Here is a 26142-nt window from a genome sequence, read left to right on the forward strand (position 1 = left end):
GCGTGCATGTATTCCTGTCTGTCTGTCTGTCTGACACGAGTCACAAACAGTCACTATCTCAGTGTTTAGGTGTGGATGGTCATAATTGGTGTCAGTGGCTGTGTGTGACGTGGGGTAAATGTGACAGCTAATGAACCACCAAGACTCTTCCGAGAGCTGGCTGCCCAGCCAAACTGAGCGATCATGGGAGAAGGGCTTGGTCAGGGAGGTGATCAAGAACCCAATGGTCACTCTAACAGAGCTCCAGAGTTCCTCTGTGGAGATGGGGAGAACCTTCCAGAAGGACAACCATCTCTGCAGCACTCCACCAATCAGGCCTTTATGGTAGTGGCCATTTGTATTGCATATACCTTTGACTATTGGATGTTCTTATAGGCACTTTAGTATTGCCAGCCTAATCTCAGGAGTTGATAGGCTTGAAGCAATGCTCAAGCATTGCTAAGAGCTGCTGGCAAACACAGGAAAGTGCTGTTTGAATGAATGCTTACGAGCCTGCTGCTGCCAACCACCGCTCAGTCAGACTGCTCTATCAAATCATAGACTTAGTTATAACATAACACACAGAAATACGAGCCGTAGGTCATTAATATGGTCGAATCCGGAAACTATCATCTCGAAAACAAGACGTTTATTCTTTCAGTGAAATACGGAACCGTTTGGTATTTTATCTAACGGGTGGCATCCATAAGTCTAAATATTGCTGTTACATTGCACAACCTTCAATGTTATGTCATATTTATGTAAAATTCTGGCAAATTAATTAGTCTTTGTTAGGAAGAAATGGTCTTCACACAGTGCGCAACGAGCCAGGCGGCCCAAACTGCTGCATATACCCTGACTCTGCTTGCACAGAACACAAGAGAAGTGACATAATTTACCTAGTTAAAATAAATTAATGTTTGCAGGTAATGGTAACCTAAAAAAATATATACTTGTGTATTGATTTTAAGAAAGGCGTTGATGTTTATGGTTAGGTACATTGGTGCAACGACAGTGCTTTTTTCGCAAATGCGCTTGTTAAATCATCACCCGTTTGGCGAAGTTGAATTAGGCTGTGATTCGATGATGTTAAATTAACAGGCACCGCATCGACTATATGTAACGCAGGACACGCTAGATAAACTAGTAATATCATCAACCATGTGTAGTTATAACTAGTGATTATGTTAAGATTGATTGTTTTTTACAAGATAAGTTTAATGCTTGCTAGCAACTTACCTTGGCTCCTTTCTGCACTCGCGTAGCAGGTGGTCACGCAGTCTCCTCGTGGGTTGCAATATAATCGGCCATAATCGGCATTCATAAATGCCGATTACCGATTGTTATGAAAACTTGAAATCGGCCCTAATTATTCGGTCGACCTCTAGCTTGTATCGTCATACCCAAGAAGACTCGAGGCTATTACCGCTGCCAAAGGTGCTTCAATAAATTTGCAAACATTTCTAAAAGCCTGTTTTTGCTTTGTCATTATGGGTTATTGTGTGTAGATTGATGAAGGAAAAAACAATGTTATCCTATTTAGAAAAAGGCTGTAATGTAACAACATTTGGGAAAAGTCAAGGGGTCTGAATACTTTCTGAATGCACCGTAAGTCAAGTGCTGAAAGATACAGTCGAAGTCGGAAGTTGACATACACCTCAGACAAATACATTTAAACTCCGTTTTTCACAATTCCTGACATTTAATCCTAGTAAAAAAAATACCTGTTTTAGGGCAGTTAGGATCACCACTTTATTTTAAGAATGTGAAATGTCAGAATAATAGTAGAGAGAATGATTTATTTCAGCTTTTATATCTTTCATCACATTCCCAGTGGGTCAGAAGTTTACATCCACTCAATTAGAGTTTGGTAGCATTGCCCTTACATTGTTTAACTTGGGTAAAACGTTACAGGTAGCCTTCCACAAACATCCCACAATAAGTTGGGTGAATTTTGGCCCATTCCCCCTGAGAGAGCTGGTGTAACTGAGTCAGGTTTGTAGGCCTCCTTGCTCACACACGCTTTCTCAGTTCTGACTACACATTCTTTATGGGATTGAGGTCAGGGCTTTGTGATGTAGATCTAAGTAGAGTATGGCTCCTTAAATAGCTTGTTACTGATGGATATGGTGCCAAATCTCCACTCTTTAAACCCTCCTCTCCCCCTCTTCTCTACCCTCCTTCTCCCAATCACTCCTCTTCTCCTCTCGCCCTCTACCCCCTCACTCCCCCTCTCCCCTCCCCCTTCTCTAACATCCTCTCCCCCCTCTGTCTCCCCCACACTACCCCTCTCTACCCTCACTCACTCACCCTCTCACTCTCTCTTTACCCTCCTCTCACCTCACTCCCGCCTCTCTTCCCTCCTCCCAATCACTCCCCTTCTCCTCTCCCCCTCCCTCCTCTCTCTCTCTCTACCCTCTCACTACCCCTCACTCCTCCTCTCCCCCGCTCTACCCTCCACTCCCCTTCTCACTCCTCCTCTCCCCCGCTCTACCCTCCTCTCCCCTTCTCACTCCCCCCTCTCCTCTCCTTCTCCCAATCACTCCCCCTCTCCTCTCTCCCCTCTTCTCCCCCTCTCACTCCACCTTCTCTCCTCCACTCTCCCTCTCCCCTTCTCTCCTCCACTCTCCCTCTCCTCTTCTCTCCTCCACTCTCCCTCTCCCCTTCTCTCCTCCACTCTCCCTCTCCCCTTCTCTCCTCCACTCTCCCTCTCCCCTTCTCTCCTCCACTCTCCCTCTCCCCTTCAACCCTCCTCTCCCCCTCTCACTCCCCTTCTCTACCCTCCTCTTCTCCCACTACCCGTCTCACCCTCTCACTCCCCCTTCTCTCCTCCACTCTCCTTCTCCCCTTCTCCCCTTCTCTCCTCCACTCTTCCTCTCCCCTTCTACCCTCCTCTCCCCCTCTCACTCCCCTTCTCTACCCTCCTCTTCCCCCACTACCCCTCTCACTCCCCCCTCTCTACCCTCCTTCTCCCAATCACTCCCCTTCTCCTTGCCCCCTTTCACTCTCTCCCTCCTCTACCCTCCTCTACCCTCCTCTCCCCCTCTCACTCCCCCTCTCACTCCCCTTCCTCTCTACCCTCTCACTCTCCTCTCCCCTTCTCACTCCCCCCTCTCTACCATCCTTCTCCCAATCACTCCCCTTCTCCTTTTCCCCTACAGTGGTCATTCTGTGTGTAGCCAGGCGGTGGTTTGTCGGCTGGGTGCTAAGCGCCCATACCTGTCTTTTAGGAAGCGGGTGCTATGCTTGTTTCCTCACCCTGGTGTCACGTTTCAGTTTCTCTGTCATCTACAGGAGCATTTCATGTTAAGCATCTATATCTCCCTTCTTATGTCATGTCTGTGTAAATGCATAGTGGCCATTAACCTTAGATCTGTATACAGCTCTGCACAGAGCACAGGTTAACTCTTACATTAGATTGTTTCATGCTGAACTCTGTCATTGTCAAGTTGATATAAAGTGTAGTTATTATCCATTAGTTCACTTCTGTTAACATGCAACACCCACAACGGTTAGTATTTTTATGCAAATGTTTTGCCCACTAAGACATGAGCATTACTTGGATTTTATAAACCTGCATTTGACTGTCCCACCACTGTACTGTATGTAGGAGATCTGTCAGAACCAATTACCACCTGTACCTCCTCATTGACAAACAGAATCGAGTTGTACAGCCAAGGATGCCACCCTATAACCCAACCAGACGTGGTTCTCTTCTCTCTATCTCTCTCTATCTCTCTCACTTTCTCTCACTTTCTCTCACTTTCTCTCACTTTCTCTCACTCTCTCTCTCTCACTCACTCTCTCTCTCACTCTCTCTCTCTCTCTCTCTCTCTCACTCTCACTCTCTTACTCTCTCACTCTCTCACTCTCTCACTCTCTCTCACTCTCTCACTCTCTCACTCTCTCACTCTCTCACTCTCTCACTCACTCACTCACTCACTCACTCACTCACTCACTCTCTCACTCTCTCACTCTCTCACTCTCTCACTCTCTCACTCTCTCTCTCTCACTCTCTCACTCACACACACACACACTTGTTTATTGTCCCTGTGTCTTTCTATGGAGGAATCATCCATTCCCAGCAGATTCTCTGCTTCCCAGATCCAGTTTTTATTTAACTAGGCAAGTCAGTTAAGAACAAATTCTTATTTACAATGAAGGCCTCCCTCGGAGACGTGGGCTCGATTTAAAAATTCAAATATCGGACGATAGACAATACAACACGACATAAAGAGAGACCTAAGATGACAACAGAGCAAGGCAGCAACACGTAACTTCACAGCATGGCAGCAACACATGACAGTAACATGGTAGCAACACAACATGGCAGCAACACGTAACTTCACAGCATGTCAGCAACACGTAACTTCACAGCATGGTAGCAACACATGACAGTAACATGGTAGCAACACAACATGGCAGCAACACGTAACTTCACAGCATGGTAGCAACACATGACAGTAACATGGTAGCAACACATGACAGTAACATGGTAGCAACACAACATGGCAGCAACACATGACAGTAACATGGTAGCAACACAACATGGCAGCAACACGTAACTTCACAGCATGGTAGCAACACATGACAGTAACATGGTAGCAACACATGACAGTAACATGGTAGCAACACATGACAGTAACATGGTAGCAACACATGACAGTAACAAGGCAGCAACACGTAACTTCACAGCATGGCAGCAACACGTAACTTCACAGCATGGCAGCAACACGTAACTTCACAGCATGGTAGCAACACATGACAGTAACATGGTAGCAACACAACATGGCAGCAACACATGACAGTAACATGGTAGCAACACTTGGCAGCAACACGTAACTTCACAGCATGGCAGCAACACGTAACTTCACAGCATGGTAGCAACACATGACAGTAACATGGTAGCAACACAACATGGCAGCAACACATGACTGTAACATGGTAGCAACACATGGCAGCAACACGTAACTTCACAGCATTGTAGCAACACATGACAGTAACATGGTAGCAACACAACATGGTAGCAACACATGACAGTAACATGGTAGCAACACATGACAGTAACATGGTAGCAACACATGACAGTAACATGGTAGCAACACAACATGGCAGCAACACATGACAGTAACATGGTAGCAACACAACATGGCAGCAACACGTAACTTCACAGCATGGTAGCAACACATGACAGTAACATGGTAGCAACACATGACAGTAACATGGTAGCAACACATGACAGTAACATGGTAGCAACACATGACAGTAACATGGTAGCAACACATGACAGTAACAAGGCAGCAACACGTAACTTCACAGCATGGCAGCAACACATGACAGTAACATGGTAGCAACACAACATGGCAGCAACACATGACAGTAACATGGTAGCAACACATGGCAGCAACACGTAACTTCACAGCATGGTAGCAACACATGACAGTAACATGGTAGCAACACAACATGGTAGCAACACATGACAGTAACATGGTAGCAACACATGACAGTAACATGGTAGCAACACAACATGGCAGCAACACGTAACTTCACAGCATGTCAGCAACACGTAACTTCACAGCATGGTAGCAACACATGACAGTAACATGGTAGCAACACAACATGGCAGCAACACGTAACTTCACAGCATGGTAGCAACACATGACAGTAACATGGTAGCAACACATGACAGTAACATGGTAGCAACACAACATGGCAGCAACACATGACAGTAACATGGTAGCAACACAACATGGCAGCAACACGTAACTTCACAGCATGGTAGCAACACATGACAGTAACATGGTAGCAACACATGACAGTAACATGGTAGCAACACATGACAGTAACATGGTAGCAACACATGACAGTAACAAGGCAGCAACACGTAACTTCACAGCATGGCAGCAACACGTAACTTCACAGCATGGCAGCAACACGTAACTTCACAGCATGGTAGCAACACATGACAGTAACATGGTAGCAACACAACATGGCAGCAACACATGACAGTAACATGGTAGCAACACTTGGCAGCAACACGTAACTTCACAGCATGGCAGCAACACGTAACTTCACAGCATGGTAGCAACACATGACAGTAACATGGTAGCAACACAACATGGCAGCAACACATGACTGTAACATGGTAGCAACACATGGCAGCAACACGTAACTTCACAGCATTGTAGCAACACATGACAGTAACATGGTAGCAACACAACATGGTAGCAACACATGACAGTAACATGGTAGCAACACATGACAGTAACATGGTAGCAACACATGACAGTAACATGGTAGCAACACAACATGGCAGCAACACATGACAGTAACATGGTAGCAACACAACATGGCAGCAACACGTAACTTCACAGCATGGTAGCAACACATGACAGTAACATGGTAGCAACACATGACAGTAACATGGTAGCAACACATGACAGTAACATGGTAGCAACACATGACAGTAACATGGTAGCAACACATGACAGTAACAAGGCAGCAACACGTAACTTCACAGCATGGCAGCAACACATGACAGTAACATGGTAGCAACACAACATGGCAGCAACACATGACAGTAACATGGTAGCAACACATGGCAGCAACACGTAACTTCACAGCATGGTAGCAACACATGACAGTAACATGGTAGCAACACAACATGGTAGCAACACATGACAGTAACATGGTAGCAACACATGACAGTAACATGGTAGCAACACAACATGGCAGCAACACATGACCGTAACATGGTAGCAACACAACATGGCAGCAACACATGACAGTAACATGGTAGCAACACAACATGGCAGCAACACGTAACTTCACAGCATGGTAGCAACACATGACAGTAACATGGTAGCAACACATGACAGTAACATGGTAGCAACACATGACAGTAACATGGTAGCAACACATGACAGTAACATGGCAGCAACACATGACAGTAACATGGTAGCAACACAACATGGCAGCAACACGTAACTTCACAGCATGGTAGCAACACATGACAGTAACATGGTAGCAACACATGACAGTAACATGGTAGCAACACATGACAGTAACATGGTAGCAACACATGGCAGTAACATGGTAGCAACACAACATGGCAGCAACACATCATGGCAGCAACACATGACAGTAACATGGTAGCAACACAACATGGCAGCAACACAACATGGCAGCAACACAACATGGCAACAACACAACATGGCAGCAACACATGACAATAACATGGTAGCAACACAACATGGCAGCAACACATGACAGTAACATGGTAGCAACACAACATGGCATCAACACATGACAGTAACATGGTAGCAACACAACATGGCAGCAACACATGACAGTAACATGGTAGCAACACAACATGGTAGCAGCACTAAGCATGGTACAAACATTATTGGGCACAGACAACAGCACAAAGAGCAAGAAGGTAGAGACAACAATACATGATGATATTACTCATTTATCTAGCGTGTCCTGTGTTGCATATAATCGATGCAACACTGGTGGATGATTTAACAAAAGCGCATTTGCGAAAAGAGCACAATCGTTGGACGACTGCACCTAACTGGAAACACCAATGCCTTCCTTAAAATCAATACACAGAAGATATTATTTTTAAACCTGCATATTTAACTAAAATAAATCCAGGTTAGCAGGCAATATTAACCAGGTGAAATTGTGTCACTTCTCTTGCGTTCATTTCACGTAGAGTCAGTGTATATGCAACAGTTTGGGCCGCCTGGCTCATTGCAAACTAATTTGCCAGCATTTTACGTAATTATGACATAACATTGAAGGTTGTGCAATGTAACAAGAATATTTAGACTTAGGGATGCCACCCGTTAGATAAAATACCAAACGGTTCCGTATTTCACTGAAATAATAAATGTTTTGTTTTTAGAAATGATAGTTTCTGGATTCGACCATATTAATGACCGAAGGCTCGCATTTCTGTGTGTTTATCATAATTAAGTCTATGATTTGATAGAGCAGTCTGACTGAGCGGTGGTAGGCACCAGCAGGCTCGTAAGCATTCATTCAAACAGCACTTTTGTTTTGCCAGCAGCTCTTCGCAAGCACAGCGCTCTTTATGACTTCAAGCCTATCAGCCTAATGGCTGGTGTAACCGATGTGAAATGGCTAGCTAGTTAGCTGGGTGTGCTCTAATAGCGTTTCAAACGTCACTCACTCTGAGACTTGGAGTAGTTGTTCCCCTTTCTCTGCAAGGGCCGCGGCTTTTGTGGAGCGATGGGTAACGCTGCTTCGAGGTTGACTGTTGTCGATGTGTTCCTGGTTCGAGCCCAGGTAGGGGCGAGGAGAGGGACGGAAGCTATACTGTTACACTGGCAATACTAAAGTGCCTATAAGAACATCCAATAGTCAAAGGTTAATGAAATACAAATGGTATAGAGAGAAAAAGTCCTATAAATACTATATTTACGACAACCTAAAACTTCTTACCTTGGAATATTGAAGTCTCATGTTAAAAGGAACCACCAGCTTTCATATGTTCTCATGTTCTGAGCAAGGAACTCAAACGTTAGCTTTTTTTACATGGCACATATTGCACTTTTACTTCTCCAACACTTTGTTTTTGCATTATTTAAACCAAATTGAACATGTTTCATTATTTATTTAAGGTTCAATGGATTTTTATTGATGTATTATAGTAAGTTAAAATAAGTGTTCATTCAGTATTGTTGTAATTGTCATTATTACAAATACATTTAAAAAAAAAAAATCAATAATCTGTATCGGCTTGTAAAATCATAATCGGTCGACCGCTAGTATTCACCCCTCTCGCTGTCCTCTGAAGGACTTTTCTGAGGAGAACCTGATTTTACATTATGCTAATATGTTATTCACCCCTCTCGCTGTCCTCAGAAGGACTTTTCTCGTCGGGTGGAGCTGCAGGCGTCTGACGTGGAGCTTTGGTTGGGATTCATCACCTTCCTGTGTGAGGTTTTTGGAACCATGAGGTCCAGCGCTGGAGAACCGTTTAGGGTGTTGGTCTGTCCTATATACACCTGTCTCCGAGAGGTGAGTCCCCTGTCCCCTACACACCTCCACCTGGAGAACCGTTTAGGGTGTTGGTCTGTCCTATATACACCTGTCTCCGAGAGGTGAGTCCCTTGTCCCCTACACACCTCCACCTGGAGAACCGTTTAGGGTGTTGGTCTGTCCTATATACACCTGTCTCCGAGAGGTGAGTCCCCTGTCCCCTACACACATCCACCTGTCTACCACTCCACTAGCACACCTCCACCTGTCTACCACTACACTAACACACCTCCACCTGTCTACCACTACACTAACACACCTCCACCTGTCTACCACTCCACTAGCACACCTCCACCTGTCTACCACTCCACTAGCACACCTCCACCTGTCTACCACTACACTAACACACCTCCACCTGTCTACCACTCCACTAGCACACCTCCACCTGTCTACCACTCCACTAGCACACCTCCACCTGTCTACCACTACACTAGCACACCTCCACCTGTCTACCACTACACTAGCACACCTCCACCTGTCTACCACTACACTAACACACCTCCACCTGTCTACCACTACACTAACACACCTCCACCTGTCTACCACTACACTAACACACCTCCACCTGTCTACCACTACACTAACACACCTCCACCTGTCTACCACTACACTAACACACCTCCACCTGTCTACCACTACACTAACACACCTCCACCTGTCTACCACTCCACTAGCACACCTCCACCTGTCTACCACTCCACTAGCACACCTCCACCTGTCTACCACTCCACTAGCACACCTCCACCTGTCTACCACTCCACTAGCACACCTCCACCTGTCTACCACTACACTAACACACCTCCACCTGTCTACCACTACACTAACACACCTCCACCTGTCTACCACTACACTAACACACCTCCACCTGTCTACCACTACACTAACACACCTCCACCTGTCTACCACTACACTAACACACCTCCACCTGTCTACCACTACACTAACACACCTCCACCTGTCTACCACTACACTAACACACCTCCACCTGTCTACCACTACACTAACACACCTCCACCTGTCTACCACTACACTAACACACCTCCACCTGTCTACCACTACACTAACACACCTCCACCTGTCTACCACTACACTAGCACACCTCCACCTGTCTACCACTACACTAGCACACCTCCACCTGTCTACCACTACACTAGCACACCTCCACCTGTCAACCACTCCACTAGCACACCTCCACCTGTCTACCACTCCACTAGCACACCTCCACCTGTCTACCACTCCACTAGCACACCTCCACCTGTCTACCACTACACTAACACACTTCCACCTGTCTACCACTACACTAACACACTTCCACCTGTCTACCACTACACTAACACCGAACCGTTTAGGGTATTGGTTTGTCCCGTGTAAACACACACACCCACGGACATTCCACCTCTGCTCAATTACGTAGCCATCTAATCTACAATCTATAATGTTGGATATCTTCTTATATCTACTCTAGCAGTACCACTTATAGAAATGATTTCTAGTGTGGATATTGGAACAGACTCGGTTGTCTCTCGGTGACTGGGTGTGTCACACATGTTATGTGGATATATCCTCAACCAGTATTTCACTACGATAACAAAGCATCCTTATTCAGAAGGCCCTCCATCCGTCCGTCAATCCCACAGCACAGCATAGTACTCTGGGTAATTAGGGGGGGGGGGGGGATGATTCCGGTAACACCTGCCTCACCTCAGAGTTCCAATTTCCATCAGCGGAGGAGATCTGTCACATTGGCTCAGACCGTTTCCATAGGAACCAGAGACCGCAGACAGACGCGGTAATAAACTGGGGCTTATCCGGTAGAGAAAGCAGAAGTGGTCAAAACAGTGAGTGGGAGCATGGAGGGTTTAGATGAATGGTTAGCATGAAATCAATGAACAGAGAAGCCACCAAGACAGTACAGCATTTAGCCTATCATAGCCTGGACCCAGATCTGTTTCTGCAGTATAGCCAACTGCTAGTTGATGTCATGTCAAACAATTGACCGTAGGTGTTGTGAAAGACTGTACAAAACAGATCTGCTCCAGGCTAGTAATTTGCCTCCGTATTCCGACTTCTAGCTAGTGATACAGTAACATGTTATGGTGGGGGGGACTAGTGTGAGGAGAAAGAGCTGCTTCTCTGCCTGCCTGCCTCCCTGCGAGTACTCCCCCTCTCAGTATCTCAGTGATGCAAGATGTTTATCTGGTTTCCATGGTGACATCCTATATCTAGCCATTCGTGTAGATACAGTGCATTCTGAAAAAGTATTCAGAAAAAACAATTGAATCTATTTTTTAGAATGAGGCTGCAATGTAACAACGTGTGGAAAAAGTCACTGGGTCCGAATACGTTCTGAATGCACTGCACTACACATACACATACACACACACTACACACACACACACACACACACACACACTACACACACACACACACACACACTACACACACACATATATACACACACACTACACACACACACACACTACACACACACATATATACACACACTACACACACACACACACTACACACTACACACACACATGTATATACACACACACACACACTACACACACACACACTACACACACACACATATATACACACACACACACGCACTACACACTACACACACATATATATATATACACACACACACACACACACACACACACCCATCCATCCGGGTTCCAGTGAGTAGTGTATCTATTTTGCTGCACTTCAGCAGGCTCTCTGGTGTCTTCAGCGACGGCCGTGGTCTTCCTCTCGACCAGGGGTAGGCAACTAGATTCAGCTGCAGGATGATTTTTGTTGGAGCGAGAGGGTCAGGGGCCGGAAAACCATTATACCTTGATTACATGAGTCTCTCTTTATTTTGGGGAATATTTGGGAACAGATTTCCTAAACTCAAGTCATTTTAGCTGAATTCCTGCTGATTTTAGTATTTAAAAACTAAAGAAATGTACAATTTAGATTATTTTTTTACAAAAATATTTTTGGGGCAAATAAAAAAACAGTAGACTCCTGTTGCCGACCTTGAGTCTGTCAGGCTTCTCTCTCTTCTGCAGAGGAGTGACATTACAGCGACTGTATTACAGCGACACGCCTGCCAGAGAGTGGGAGCGTGAGATGAGCAGAGGTGTAGGCTGTACCTCCCACTTCTACTGTTCATTCAAGGTCACACAACAGGGAGCCTGCCACCCCCGCCTACACACACACACACACACACACACACACACACACACACACACACACACACCTGGCATGTGCCAGCCTGGTACTCCCCATGGAGCAAGGCAATCTAACACTTCCATAGATTGTAGGGCTGTTAAACAGTGACAGGGAGGGAGGCAGGCAGGCAGGCAGGCACACCTCTCACATTCCTATACTCTGTATTATTACCATTATACTGGGAGGGACTGGGAGCAGGCTGGAGGACCTAGAGGACACTGGGATCAGGCTGGAGGACCTAGAGGACACTGGGAGCAGGCTGGATGACAGAGCACCTAGAGGACGCTGGGAGCAGGCTGGAGGACCTAGAGGACACTGGGAGCAGGCTGGATGACACCAAGCACCTAGAGGACACTGGGAGCAGGCTGGAGGACAGAGCACCTAGAGGACACTGGGAGCAGGCTGGAGGACCTAGGGAACACTGGGAGCAGGCTGGAGGACAGAGCACCTAGAGGACACTGGGAGCAGGCTGGAGGACCTAGGGAACACTGGGAGCAGGCTGGAGGACCTAGTGGACACTGGGAGCAGGCTGGAGGACAGAGCACCTAGAGGACACTGGGAGCAGGCTGGAGGACCTAGGGAACACTGGGAGCAGGCTGGAGGACCTAGTGGACACTGGGAGCAGGCTGGAGGGCCTAGAGGACACTGGGAGCAGGCTGGAGGACAGAGCACCTAGAGGACACTGGGAGCAGGCTGGAGGACCTAGTGGACACTGGGATCAGGCTGGAGGACCTAGAGGACACTGGGAGCAGGCTGGAGGGCCTAGAGGACGCTGGGATCAGGCTGGAGGACCTAGAGGACACTGGGAGCAGGCTGGAGGACCTAGAGGACGCTGGGATCAGGCTGGAGGACCTAGAGGACACTGGGAGCAGGCTGGAGGGCCTAGAGGACGCTGGGATCAGGCTGGAGGACCTAGAGGACACTGGGAGCAGGCTGGAGGACCTAGGGAACACTGGGAGCAGGCTGGAGGACAGAGCACCTAGAGGACGCTGGGATCAGGCTGGAGGACCTAGAGGACACTGGGAGCAGGCTGGAGGACCTAGAGGACACTGGGATCAGGCTGGAGGACCTAGAGGACACTGGGAGCAGGCTGGAGGACAGAGCACCTAGAGGACGCTGGGAGCAGGCTGGAGGACCTAGAGGACACTGGGAGCAGGCTGGAGGACCTAGAGGACACTGGGAGCAGGCTGGAGGACCTAGAGGACACTGGGATCAGGCTGGAGGGCCTAGAGGACACTGGGATCAGGCTGGAGGACCTAGAGGACACTGGGAGCAGGCTGGAGGACCTAGAGGACACTGGGAGCAGGCTGGAGGACCTAGAGGACACTGGGAGCAGGCTGGAGGACCTAGAGGACACTGGGAGCAGGCTGGAGGACCTAGAGGACACTGGGATCAGGCTGGAGGGCCTAGAGGACACTGGGAGCAGGCTGGAGGACACAGCACCTAGTGGACACTGGGAGCAGGTTAGAGGACACAGAGGACCTAGAGGACACTGGGAGCAGGCTGGAGGACACAGAGGACCTAGAGGACACACAGCACCTAGAGGACACTGGGAGCAGGCTGGAGGACACAGAGGACCTAGAGGACACTGGGAGCAGGCTGGAGGACACAGAGGACCTAGAGGACACTGGGAGCAGGCTGGAGGACACATCACCTAGTGGACACTGAGAGCAGGCTGGAGGACCTAGAGGACACTGGGAGCAGGCTGGAGGACACAGCACCTAGAGGACACTGGGAGCAGGCTGGAGGACACAGCACCTAGTGGACACTGGGAGCAGGCTGGAGGACCTAGAGGACACTGGGAGCAGGCTGGAGGACACAGATGACCTAGAGGACACTGGGAGCAGGCTGGAGGACACAGAGGACCTAGAGGACACTGGGAGCAGGCTGGAGGACAGAGCACCTAGAGGACGCTGGGATCAGGCTGGAGGACCTAGAGGACACTGGGAGCAGGCTGGAGGACCTAGGGAACACTGGGAGCAGGCTGGAGGACAGAGGACCTAGAGGACGCTGGGATCAGGCTGGAGGACCTAGAGGACACTGGGAGCAGGCTGGAGGACCTAGAGGACACTGGGAGCAGGCTGGAGGACACAGCACCTAGTGGACACTGGGAGCAGGTTAGAGGACACAGAGGACCTAGAGGACACTGGGAGCAGGCTGGAGGACAGAGGACCTAGAGGACACACAGCACCTAGAGGACACTGGGAGCAGGCTGGAGGACACAGAGGACCTAGAGGACACTGGGAGCAGGCTGGAGGACACAGAGGACCTAGAGGACACTGGGAGCAGGCTGGAGGACACATCACCTAGTGGACACTGAGAGCAGGCTGGAGGACCTAGAGGACACTGGGAGCAGGCTGGAGGACACAGCACCTAGAGGACACTGGGAGCAGGCTGGAGGACACAGCACCTAGTGGACACTGGGAGCAGGCTGGAGGACCTAGAGGACACTGGGAGCAGGCTGGAGGACACAGATGACCTAGAGGACACTGGGAGCAGGCTGGAGGACACAGATGACCTAGAGGACACTGGGAGCAGGCTGGAGGACACAGCACCTAGTGGACACTGGGAGCAGGCTGGAGGACCTAGTGGACTCTGGGAGCAGGCTGGAGGACACAGATGACCTTTACTGTATAGAGGACCCTGGATTATTGTGACTATTCACTAAAGAACATGAAATAATTTCCCTTTGTTAGATATTTGTTTTGATATAGTGCTGACAAGAAGTGTTTTCCCCTTTCTGATTTTTTCTATTTTTGCATATTGTTGATACTGAATGTTATCAGATCTTCAATAAAAACCAAATATTAGATAAAGGGAACCTGAGTTTACAAATATCACAAAAAATTGATTTATTAATGTATTTAATTAACAAAGTTATGCAACACCAAATTCCCCTGTGTGAAAAGTAATTCCCCCTTTTCAGTCAATAACTGGTTGTGACTCCTTAAGCTGCAACGACTCCAACCAAACTCTTCCTGTTAGTTGTTGATCAGTCTCACGTCTCTGTGGAGGAACTGTGTCCCTCTCTTCCATGCAGAACTGCTGGAACTCAGCGACCATTTGTGGGTTTTCAAGCATGAACTACTCGTTTTAAGTCCTGCCACAACATCTGTTGGGATTAGGTCTGGACTTAATTTGTAGATTTTTAGCCATTTTCATGTAGACTGTGTGTGTTTTGGATCATTGTCTTGAGCAACATGCTGCCACTTGTCTGGCTGAGGGCTGTTAGAGCAACATGCTGCCACTGGTCTGGCTGAGGGCTGTTAGAGCAACATGCTGCCACTGGTCTGGCTGAGGGCTGTTAGAGCAACATGCTGCTACTGGTCTGGCTGAGGGCTGTTAGAGCAACATGCTGCCACTGGTCTGGCTGAGGGCTGTTAGAGCAACATGCTGCCACTGGTCTGGCTGAGGGCTGTTAGAGCAACATGCTGCCACTGGTCTGGCTGAGGGCTGTTAGAGCAACATGCTGCCACTGGTCTGGCTGAGGGCTGTTAGAGCAACATGCTGCCACTGGTCTGGCTGAGGGCTGTTAGAGCAACATGCTGCCACTGGTCTGGCTGAGGGCTGTTAGAGCAACATGCTGCCACTGGTCTGGCTGAGGGCTGTTAGAGCAACATGCTGCCACTGGTCTGGCTGAGGGCTGTTAGAGCAACATGCTGCCACTGGTCTGGCTGAGGGCTGTTAGAGCAACATGCTGCCACTGGTCTGGCTGAGGGCTGTTAGAGCAACATGCTGCCACTGGTCTGGCTGACGTCAGTCAGATTACATATTACACTCGCTCAAATGCAGGCCTGGTGTGATGTAGCCTATATATTCTTGGCTGTCTATGGACTGGTAGAGCAGGTTTAGGTGTGTTGATTGTGTTTCTGGAGGTACTGAAAAAACATGACAGGTGTATAGTATTATGTATTTAAATCCAGGTATGAATGATGGGGTGTGAATGGATGGTCTTCGAAGAGGACTTTAGCTGGAACTGCCTCACAAACCACAATTATAAAAGTTAAGAAAATGCTACGCCTCGTTTGATTGAATGATGTGAAAGAATGAACGATATGTGTTTGTGGTATTGCTACGTATAACTAGGAAAAGCCTCCCGCTGAGAATAAAGGTCACAGGTCGGGACGTGGCAATGTCATAATGGATGATGTCGGAATTCACACAGGATTCCGGAGCGGAATGTTTGTGGACCATCTGGGAGTTCTCAGTGTTCCTGGGAAAGGAGGTGGGACTGGGGGAGTGGGGGAGGGGGGGGTTGAGGGATTGTGCCACTTATGCAGGTTGGCTGTGGTGTCGGTAACGTTAGAGCCTGGCAACCATCCGTGTAGTGCGTCTCCAGGGGTGTCATTATGTGGGATGTCTCCGCTTACATCCCCAGTCCCACTGATGCACATTCTAGGAATGACAAGCCTTCAGTAATTACTGCAGTTCACCAGGAATCTTTCCTAGAATTCATCTCACACATGAACATAGTGATCACATGCCCTCCAGCAGCTGTAGTCTGCTGTCTCATCGACCCAACTGGGAAACTGGTATGACAGTAGTAAACCCTTGTAGTGCAGTTGCTCAGTTACTTTTGAATCTAAAAGTAATAGATATTTTGATTATAGTCAACTCGGAGGTGTTTTCCCACAACATTCTAAGAAACCTGTTGACACAATGCTTCATTTTGTAACTTGCTAGTTATTTTAAGTTAATCAATCCATACATTTTCAAGGTTGAACTTTCTGCTTCATGGTCACTTAGCATTCTTAACTACTAGACCAGATATATTTGACATTGGGTCTGTGTGGAGACACTGCAGGCGGTCAGTGTGTATATACAGTACCAGCCAAAGTTTGGACACCTACGCATTCAAGGATTTCTCGTTATTTTACTCTTTTCTACATTGTAGATTAATAGTGAAGACCTCAACATAGTGTTAAACAAATCAAGATTTTAGATTCTTCAAAGTAACCACCCTTTGCCTTGATGACAGCTTTGCACACTCTTGGCATTATCTCAACCAGTTTCACCTGGAGGTGTGTTGGGTCATTGTCCTGTTGAAAAACAAATGATAGTCCCATTAAGCGCAAACCAGATGGGATGGCGTATCGCTGCAGAATGCTGTGGTAGCCATGCTGGTTAAGTGTGCCTTGAATTCTAAATAAATCACACAGTATCACAGCTCCTCCTCCGTGCTTCACGGTGGGAACCACACATGCGGAGATCATCCGTTCACTAACTCAAAAATCTAATTTGGACCCATCAGACCAAAGGGCAGATTTCCACCGGTCTAATATCCATTACTTGTGTTTCTTGGCCCAAGCAAGTCTCTTCTTCTTGCTGGTGTCCTTTAGTAGTGGTTTCTTTTGCAGCAAAAAAAATGATTTTGTGAATAAACAGATATAAGCAGAAAATATGAAGTCAGTTTTCTACTGTGCATGACTGCACTTCCTGTCTTCCTGTCTTCCTGCAGCACTCCATTCTGGTGCATTCTGGGGGAAGTTAATGGACGGTCTAATATTCACTATGCATCCAAAAGAGATTGGGCCATCCTACAAATGTTTTAGTGAAAATATTATAACATTTAGCAGACACTTTTATCTAAAAGCGATTTACAGTCGTGTGGATACATTTTTACGTGTAGGTGGTCCCAGGAATCAAACCCAATATCCTGGCCTTGCAATGCTCTGCCAAGATGGATGACAAGGTAATAAATGATTTGTGAAGCCTCAATTTAACATGACCTATAAGGCCTTTATTAAGTGATGCTTATGCCACCTGTTATAAAGCACAGGTTTATGTCACACAGTTATGCCACATTTATGAGTCCTTTTATGAAGCATGACATACGGTTATAGATTTGTAAAGCATTTATGTAGTGTTTATGAAGCATGACATACGGTTATAGATTTGTAAAGTATTTATGTAGTGTTTATGAAGCATGACATACGGTTATAGATTTGTAAAGTATTTATGTAGTGTTTATGAAGCATGACATGCGGTTCTAGATTTGTAAAGCATTTATGTAGTGTTTATGAAGCATGACATACGGTTCTAGATTTGTAAAGCATTTATGTAGTGTTTATGAAGCATGACATACGGTTCTAGATTTGTAAAGCATTTATGTAGTGTTTATGAAGCATGACATACGGTTCTAGATTTGTAAAGCATTTATGTAGTGTTTATGAAGCCTTTTTAAGCTGCGGGACCCAAACGGTCATGGACCTCTAGTCCTACAACACGTATGAAAATGGCCAATGGAAGAACTCTTGTTCAAATTGCACCGTTTATGATATTTTGATCCAAAATGTGTTTACTGAACAGCAGCGTACCGTAGCATAGTGTGTTTACTGAACAGCAGTGTACCGTAGCATAGTGTGTTTACTGAACAGCAGCGTACTGCAGCGTACCGTAGCATAGTGTGTTTACTGAACAGCAGCGTACCGTATCGTAGTGTGTTTACTGAACAGCAGCGTACCGTATCGTAGTGTGTTTACTGAACAGCAGCGTACCGTATCGTAGTGTGTTTACTGAACAGCAGCGTACCGTATCGTAGCATAGTGTGTTTACTGAACAGCAGCGTACCGTATCGTAGTGTGTTTACTGAACAGCACCGTACCATACCGTAGCATAGTGTGTTTACTGAACAGCAGTGTACCGTATCATAGTGTGTTTACTGAACAGCAGCGTACCGTATCGTAGTGTGTTTACTGAACAGCAGCGTACCGTATCGTAGTGTGTGTACTGAACAGCAGCGTACCGTATCGTAGTGTGTTTACTGAACAGCAGCGTACCATACCGTAGCATAGTGTGTTTACTGAACAGCAGCGTACCGTATCGTAGTGTGTTTACTGAACAGCAGCGTACCATACCGTAGCATAGTGTGTTTACTGAACAGCAGCGTACCGTATCGTAGTGTGTTTACTGAACAGCAGCGTACCATACCGTAGCATAGTGTGTTTACTGAACAGCAGCGTACCGTATCGTAGTGTGTTTACTGAACAGCAGCGTACCGTAGCATAGTGTGTTTACTGAACAGCAGCGTACCGTATCGTAGTGTGTTTACTGAACAGCAGCGTACCGTAGCATAGTGTGTTTACTGAACAGCAGCGGTTAGTGTTTGATGCTCCTCTTGCTATCCTGTCTGATGCTCCTCTCGCTATCCTGTCTGATTCTGCTCTTGCTATCCTGTCTGATGCTCCCCTCGCTATCCTGTCTGATGCTCCCCTCGCTATCCTGTCTGATGCTCCCCTCGCTATCCTGTCTGATGCTCCTCTCGCTATCCTGTCTGATGCTCCCCTCGCTATCCTGTCTGATGCTCCCCTCGCTATCCTGTCTGATGCTCCCCTCGCTATCCTGTCTGATGCTCCCCTCGCTATCCTGTCTGATGCTCCCCTCGCTATCCTGTCTGATGATCCCCTCGCTATCCTGTCTGATGCTCCCCTCGCTATCCTGTCTGATGCTCCCCTCGCTATCCTGTCTGATGCTCCCCTCGCTATCCTGTCTGATGCTCCCCTCGCTATCCTGTCTGATGCTCCCCTCGCTATCCTGTCTGATGCTCCCCTCGCTATCCTGTCTGATGCTCCCCTCGCTATCCTGTCTGATGATCCCCTCGCTATCCTGTCTGATGCTCCCCTCGCTATCCTGTCTGATTCTGCTCTCGCTATCCTGTCTGATGCTCCTCTCTCTCACACACCCTCCCAGACAAACTGCAGGAGCTAAGCTCAGGGAGGGTGGGCTTAGCGGTGGCTTGGCGCTGTGCTGCAGCGTGGCACATTATGGAGTGATGAGGCCCAGACCATCTGTTAGCAGGCAGCCAAGTAATTCCCTCGGGGCCAAGCGAGGAGATTCAACCTGCATCTGAAAGTAATGACCCATGGGCCCTGGTCAAAAGTAGTGCACTTTGTAGGAAAATAGCGTACCATTTCAGAGACAGACACAACATTCACCTCCCCGCCCAGCAACCCTGGGGGACATGCCAAGGTTCGTGCCAAGCGACCTACCGCCCCTCCAGGCATCTCTACCGATGGAGCTAGTCTCTACCGATGGAGCTAGTCTCTCCTGCCGACTTGAGTTTCATAAGGCCCAGTAGCTGGAGTAGCTAGTGCAAGGCTTTGAGTGTGCCTCGGTAAGGGCACAATTACATGTTATTACACTAGTATTTGTGAAATATGACAAATATAAGCACCCACAACAAAAACATACAACATTAGGATGTGTTTTCTAGTACAAAATAGTTCCTCACCCTCTGTTTCCCCCACCTCAGCCCAGCCCCCTCATCCTTGGTGCTTTCCTGACCAATCACCACACTTCTTCTTCTGCACGGCTCGTGAATGATGTTCCCTTCCCGTGTGGATATTTTTTTCTGAACTGGCGCTGTTTAAGTTAGGAAGGCAATTATCTCTGGACCCTGCGGCCCCATCTCCCCGGCTCCCACCCACACAAATCCCTCAGAGGTGAAAGGTCAATGTCTCTGTGAGGGCTGGCCATGGATTGGTTCAGCAGCTTAGGCATAATGCACCAACCACTTCACTCTTAATGGTCTTTAGTGTTTGGAAAATATCTCTGGCATGCGTGCCAAATGGCATCCTATTCCCTTCGTAGTGAATTACTTTTAACCAGAACGTTGTGGGCCCTGGTCAAAAGTAGTGCACTTATAGGGAATGTGGTGCCATTTGGAACACATACTTTTTCAGGGTGGAATTTGTGTCCTTAACTTCTCCAGCACTACGTACCGTTATTTTCCTGCTATGGCTCGTAGCTCATGAGAAGTGCATGTCTGTGGTGTGTATTTTTTCAACTTTTTGGCAGCACAGTCGTCAATTTCCTTTTGTTCTCTGATAGAAAGAACACTGCCCCTCTCTACTCCTCTCGACTCCTCGCCTCTCTCCTCTGCTCCGCTCTGCTCCTCTCTGCTCTGCTCCTCTCTGCTCTGCTCCTCTCTGCTCTGCTCCTCTCTACTCTGCTCCTCTCTACTCTGCTCCTCTCTACTCCGCTCTGCTACTCTCTGCACTGACCTGCTCCTCTGTTCTGCTCCTCCCTACTCTGCTCCTCTCTGCCCTGCTCCTCCCTGCTCTGCTCCTCTCTACTTTACTCCTCTCTACTCTGCTCCTCTCTGCCCTGCTCCTCTCTGCCCTGCTCCTCTCTACTCTGCCCCTCCCTACTCTGCCCCTCTCTACTTTGCTCCTCTCTACTCTGCTCCTCTCTACTCTGCTCCTCTCTGCTCTGCTCCTCTCTGCTCTGCTCCTCTCTGCTCTGCTCCTCTCTACTCTGCTCCTCTCTACTCTGCTCCTCTCTACTCTGCTCCTCTCTACTCTGCTCCTCTCCTCTCTGCCCTGCTCCTCTCTGCCCTGCTCCTCTCTGCCCTGCTCCTCTCTGCCCTGCTCCTCTCTGCCTTGCTCCTCTCTGCCCTGCTCCTCCCTGCTCTGCTCCTCCCTACTCTGCTCCTCTCTGCCCTGCTCCTCCCTGCTCTGCTCCTCTCTACTTTACTCCTCTCTACTCTGCTCCTCTCTGCCCTGATCCTCTCTACTCTGCTCCTCCCTACTCTGCCCCTCCCTACTCTGCCCCTCTCTACTTTACTCCTCTCTACTCTGCTCCTCTCTGCTCTACTCTGCTCCTCTCTACTCTGCTCCTCTCTACTCTGCTCCTCTCTGCTCTGCTCCTCTCTGCTCCGCTCTGCTCTGCTCCTCTCTGCTCTGCTCCTCTCTACTCTGCTCCTCTCTACTCTGCTCCTCTCTACTCCGCTCCTCTCTACTCTGCTCCTCTCTACCCTGCTCCTCTCTACCCTGCTCCTCTCTACTCTGCTCCTCTCTGCCCTGCTCCTCTCTGCCCTGCTCCTCTCTGCCCTGCTCCTCCCTACTCTGCTCCTCTCTGACCTGCTCCTCTGCTCTGCTCCCCTACTCTGCTCCTCTCTACTCTGCTCTGACCTGCTCCCCTACTCTGCTCCTCTCTACTCTGCTCCTCTACTCTGCTCCTCTCTGCCCTGCTCCTCCCTGCTCTGCTCCTCTCTACTTTACTCCTCTCTCCTCTGCTCCTCTCTGCCCTGCTCCTCTCTACTCTGCTCTTCTCTACTCCGCTCTGCTACTCTCTGCACTGACCTGCTCCTCTGTTCTGCTCCTCCCTACTCTGCTCCTCTCTGCCCTGCTCCTCCCTGCTCTGCTCCTCTCTACTTTACTCCTCTCTACTCTGCTCCTCTCTGCCCTGCTCCTCTCTGCCCTGCTCCTCTCTACTCTGCCCCTCCCTACTCTGCCCCTCCCTACTCTGCCCCTCTCTACTCTGCTCCTCTCTACTCTGCTCCTCTCTACTCTGCTCCTCTCTGCTCTGCTCCTCTCTGCTCTGCTCCTCTCTGCTCCGCTCTGCTCTGCTCTGCTCCTCTCTACTCTGCTCCTCTCTACTCTGCTCCTCTCTACTCTGCTCCTCTCTACTCCTCTCTACTCCGCTCCTCTCTACCCTGCTCCTCTCTGCCCTGCTCCTCTCTGCCCTGCTCCTCTCTGCCCTGCTCCTCTCTGCCCTGCTCCTCTCTGCTCTGCTCCTCCCTACTCTGCTCCTCTCTGCCCTGCTCCTCCCTGCTCTGCTCCTCTCTACTTTACTCCTCTCTACTCTGCTCCTCTCTGCCCTGCTCCTCTCTACTCTGCTCCTCCCTACTCTGCTCCTCCCTACTCTGCCCCTCCCTACTCTGCCCCTCTCTACTTTACTCCTCTCTACTCTGCTCCTCTCTTCTCTACTCTGCTCCTCTCTACTCTGCTCCTCTCTGCTCTGCTCCTCTCTGCTCTGCTCCTCTCTGCTCCTCTCTACTCTGCTCCTCTCTACTCTGCTCCTCTCTACTCTGCTCCTCTCTACTCCTCTCTACTCCGCTCCTCTCTACCCTGCTCCTCTACCCTGCTCCTCTACCCTGCTCCTCTCTGCCCTGCTCCTCTCTGCCCTGCTCCTCTCTGCCCTGCTCCTCTCTGCCCTGCTCCTCTCTGCCCTGCTCCTCCCTACTCTGCTCCTCCCTACTCTGCTCCTCTCTGCTCTGCTCCCCTACTCTGCTCCCCTACTCTGCTCCTCTCTACTCTGCTCTGACCTGCTCCCCTACTCTGCTCCTCTCTACTCTGCTCCTCTACTCTGCTCCTCTCTGCCCTGCTCCTCCCTGCTCTGCTCCTCTCTACTCTGCTCCTCCCTACTCTGCTCCTCTCTACTTTACTCTTCTCTACTCTGCTCCTCTCTACTCTGCTCCTCTCTGCTCCTCTCTGCCCTGCTCCTCTCTACTCTGCTCCTCTCTGCTCTACTCCTCTCTGCTCTGACCTGCTCCTCTACTCTGCTCTGCTCCTCTACTCTGCTCCTCTCTGCTCTGCTCCTCTCTGCTCTGCTCCTCTCTGCTCTGCTCCTCTCTACTCTGCTCCTCTCTACTCTGCTCCTCTCTAATCTGCTCCTCTCTACTCTGCTCCTCTCTACTCCGCTCTGCTACTCTCTGCACTGACCTGCTCCTCTGTTCTGCTCCTCCCTACTCTGCTCCTATCTGCCCTGCTCCTCCCTGCTCTGCTCCTCTCTACTTTACTCCTCTCTACTCTGCTCCTCTCTACTTTACTCCTCTCTACTCTGCTCCTCTCTGCCCTGCTCCTCTCTACTCTGCTCCTCCCTACTCTGCTCCTCCCTACTCTGCCCCTCTCTGCTCTACTCTGCTCCTCTCTGCCCTGCTCCTCTCTACTCTGCTCCTCTCTGCTCTACTCTGCTCTACTCTGCTCCTCTCTACTCTGCTCCTCTCTGCTCTGCTCCTCTCTGCTCTGCTCCTCTCTGCTCTGCTCCTCTCTACTCTGCTCCTCTCTACTCTGCTCCTCTCTACGCCTCTCTACTCCGCTCCTCTCTGCTCTGCTCTTCTCTGCCCTGCTACTCTCTGCTCCTCTCTGCCCTGCTCCTCTCTGCCCTGCTCCTCTCTGCCCTGCTCCTCTCTGCCCTGCTCCTCTCTGCCCTGCTCCTCTCTGCCCTGCTCCTCTCTACTCTGCTCTGACCTGCTCCTCTACTCTACTCCTCTCTGCCCTGCTCCTCCCTGCTCTGCTCCTCTCTACTTTACTCCTCTCTGCCCTGCTCCTCTCTGCCCTGCTCCTCTCTACTCTGCTCCTCTCTACTCTGCTCCTCCCTACTCTGCTCCTCTCTACTCTGCTCCTCTCTACTCTACTCTGCTCCTCTCTGCCCTGCTCCTCTCTGCTCTGCTCCTCTCTACTCTGCTCCTCTCTACTCTGCTCCTCTCTACTCTGCTCCTCTCTACTCTGCTCCTCTCTGCTCTACTCTGCTCCTCTCTGCTCTACTCTGCTCCTCTCTACTCTGCTCTGCTCCTCTCTGCTCTGCTCTACTCTGCTCCTCTGTTCACCTTACAGTGAAATGCTTACTTACAGGCCCTAACCAACAGTGAAATGCTTACCTACAGGCCCTAACCAACAGTGTAGACCTTACAGTGAAATGCTTAGTTACAGGCCCTAACCAACAGTGAAATGCTTACTTACAGGCCCTAACCAACAGTGTAGACCTTACAGTGAAATGCTTACTTACAGGCCCTAACCAACAGTGAAATGCTTACCTACAGGCCCTAACCAACAGTGTAGACCTTACAGTGAAATGCTTAGTTACAGGCCCTAACCAACAGTGAAATGCTTACTTACAGGCCCTAACCAACAGTGAAATGCTTACCTACAGGCCCTAACCAACAGTGTAGACCTTACAGTGAAATGCTTACCTACAGGCCCTAACCAACAGTGTAGACCTTACAGTGAAATGCTTACTTACAGGCCCTAACCAACAGTGAAATGCTTACCTACAGGCCCTAACCAACAGTGTAGACCTTACAGTGAAATGCTTACTTACAGGCCCTAACCAACAGTGAAATGCTTACCTACAGGCCCTAACCAACAGTGTAGACCTTACAGTGAAATGCTTACCTACAGGCCCTAACCAACAGTGTAGACCTTACAGTGAAATGCTGACTTACAGGCCCTAACCAACAGTGTAGACCTTACAGTGAAATGCTTACCTACAGGCCCTAACCAACAGTGTAGACCTTACAGTGAAATGCTTACCTACAGGCCCTAACCAACAGTGTAGACCTTACAGTGAAATGCTTAGTTACAGGCCCTAACCAACAGTGAAATGCTTACTTACAGGCCCTAACCAACAGTGTAGACCTTACAGTGAAATGCTTACCTACAGGCCCTAACCAACAGTGTAGACCTTACAGTGAAATGCTGTCTTACAGGCCCTAACCAACAGTGTGGACCTTACAGTGAAATGCTTACCTACAGGCCCTAACCAACAGTGTAGACCTTACAGTGAAATGCTTACCTACAGGCCCTAACCAACAGTGTAGACCTTACAGTGAAATGCTGACTTACAGGCCCTAACCAACAGTGTAGACCTTACAGTGAAATGCTTACTTACAGGCCCTAACCAACAGTGTAGACCTTACAGTGAAATGCTTACCTACAGGCCCTAACCAACAGTGTAGACCTTACAGTGAAATGCTTACCTACAGGCCCTAACCAACAGTGTAGACCTTACAGTGAAATGCTGACTTACAGGCCCTAACCAACAGTGTAGACCTTACAGTGAAATGCTTACCTACAGGCCCTAACCAACAGTGTAGACCTTACAGTGAAATGCTTACTTACAGACCCTAACCAACAGTGAAATGCTGACTTACAGGCCCTAACCAACAGTGTAGACCTTACAGTGAAATGCTTACTTACAGGCCCTAACCAACAGTGTAGACCTTACAGTGAAATGCTGACTTACAGGCCCTAACCAACAGTGTAGACCTTACAGTGAAATGCTTACTTACAGGCCCTAACCAACAGTGTAGACCTTACAGTGAAATGCTTACTTACAGGCCCTAACCAACAGTGAAATGCT

General features: G+C 48.8%; 1 protein-coding gene across 1 annotated transcript in view; it reads left to right on the forward strand.

The window, feature by feature from the left end:
• ctif (CBP80/20-dependent translation initiation factor) overlaps positions 1-26142 on the forward strand; it is a 175047-nt gene that overhangs the window by 124708 nt on the left and 24197 nt on the right. Inside the window, exon 12 of the mRNA XM_064979040.1 lies at positions 8875-9030. Coding sequence (XP_064835112.1) covers positions 8875-9030 — 156 coding nt within the window. The remainder of the gene's footprint in view (positions 1-8874; positions 9031-26142) is intronic.

Source organism: Oncorhynchus masou, chromosome 11 (assembly GCF_036934945.1).
Source record: "Oncorhynchus masou masou isolate Uvic2021 chromosome 11, UVic_Omas_1.1, whole genome shotgun sequence".
NCBI classification, from domain to species: Eukaryota; Metazoa; Chordata; class Actinopteri; order Salmoniformes; family Salmonidae; genus Oncorhynchus; species Oncorhynchus masou.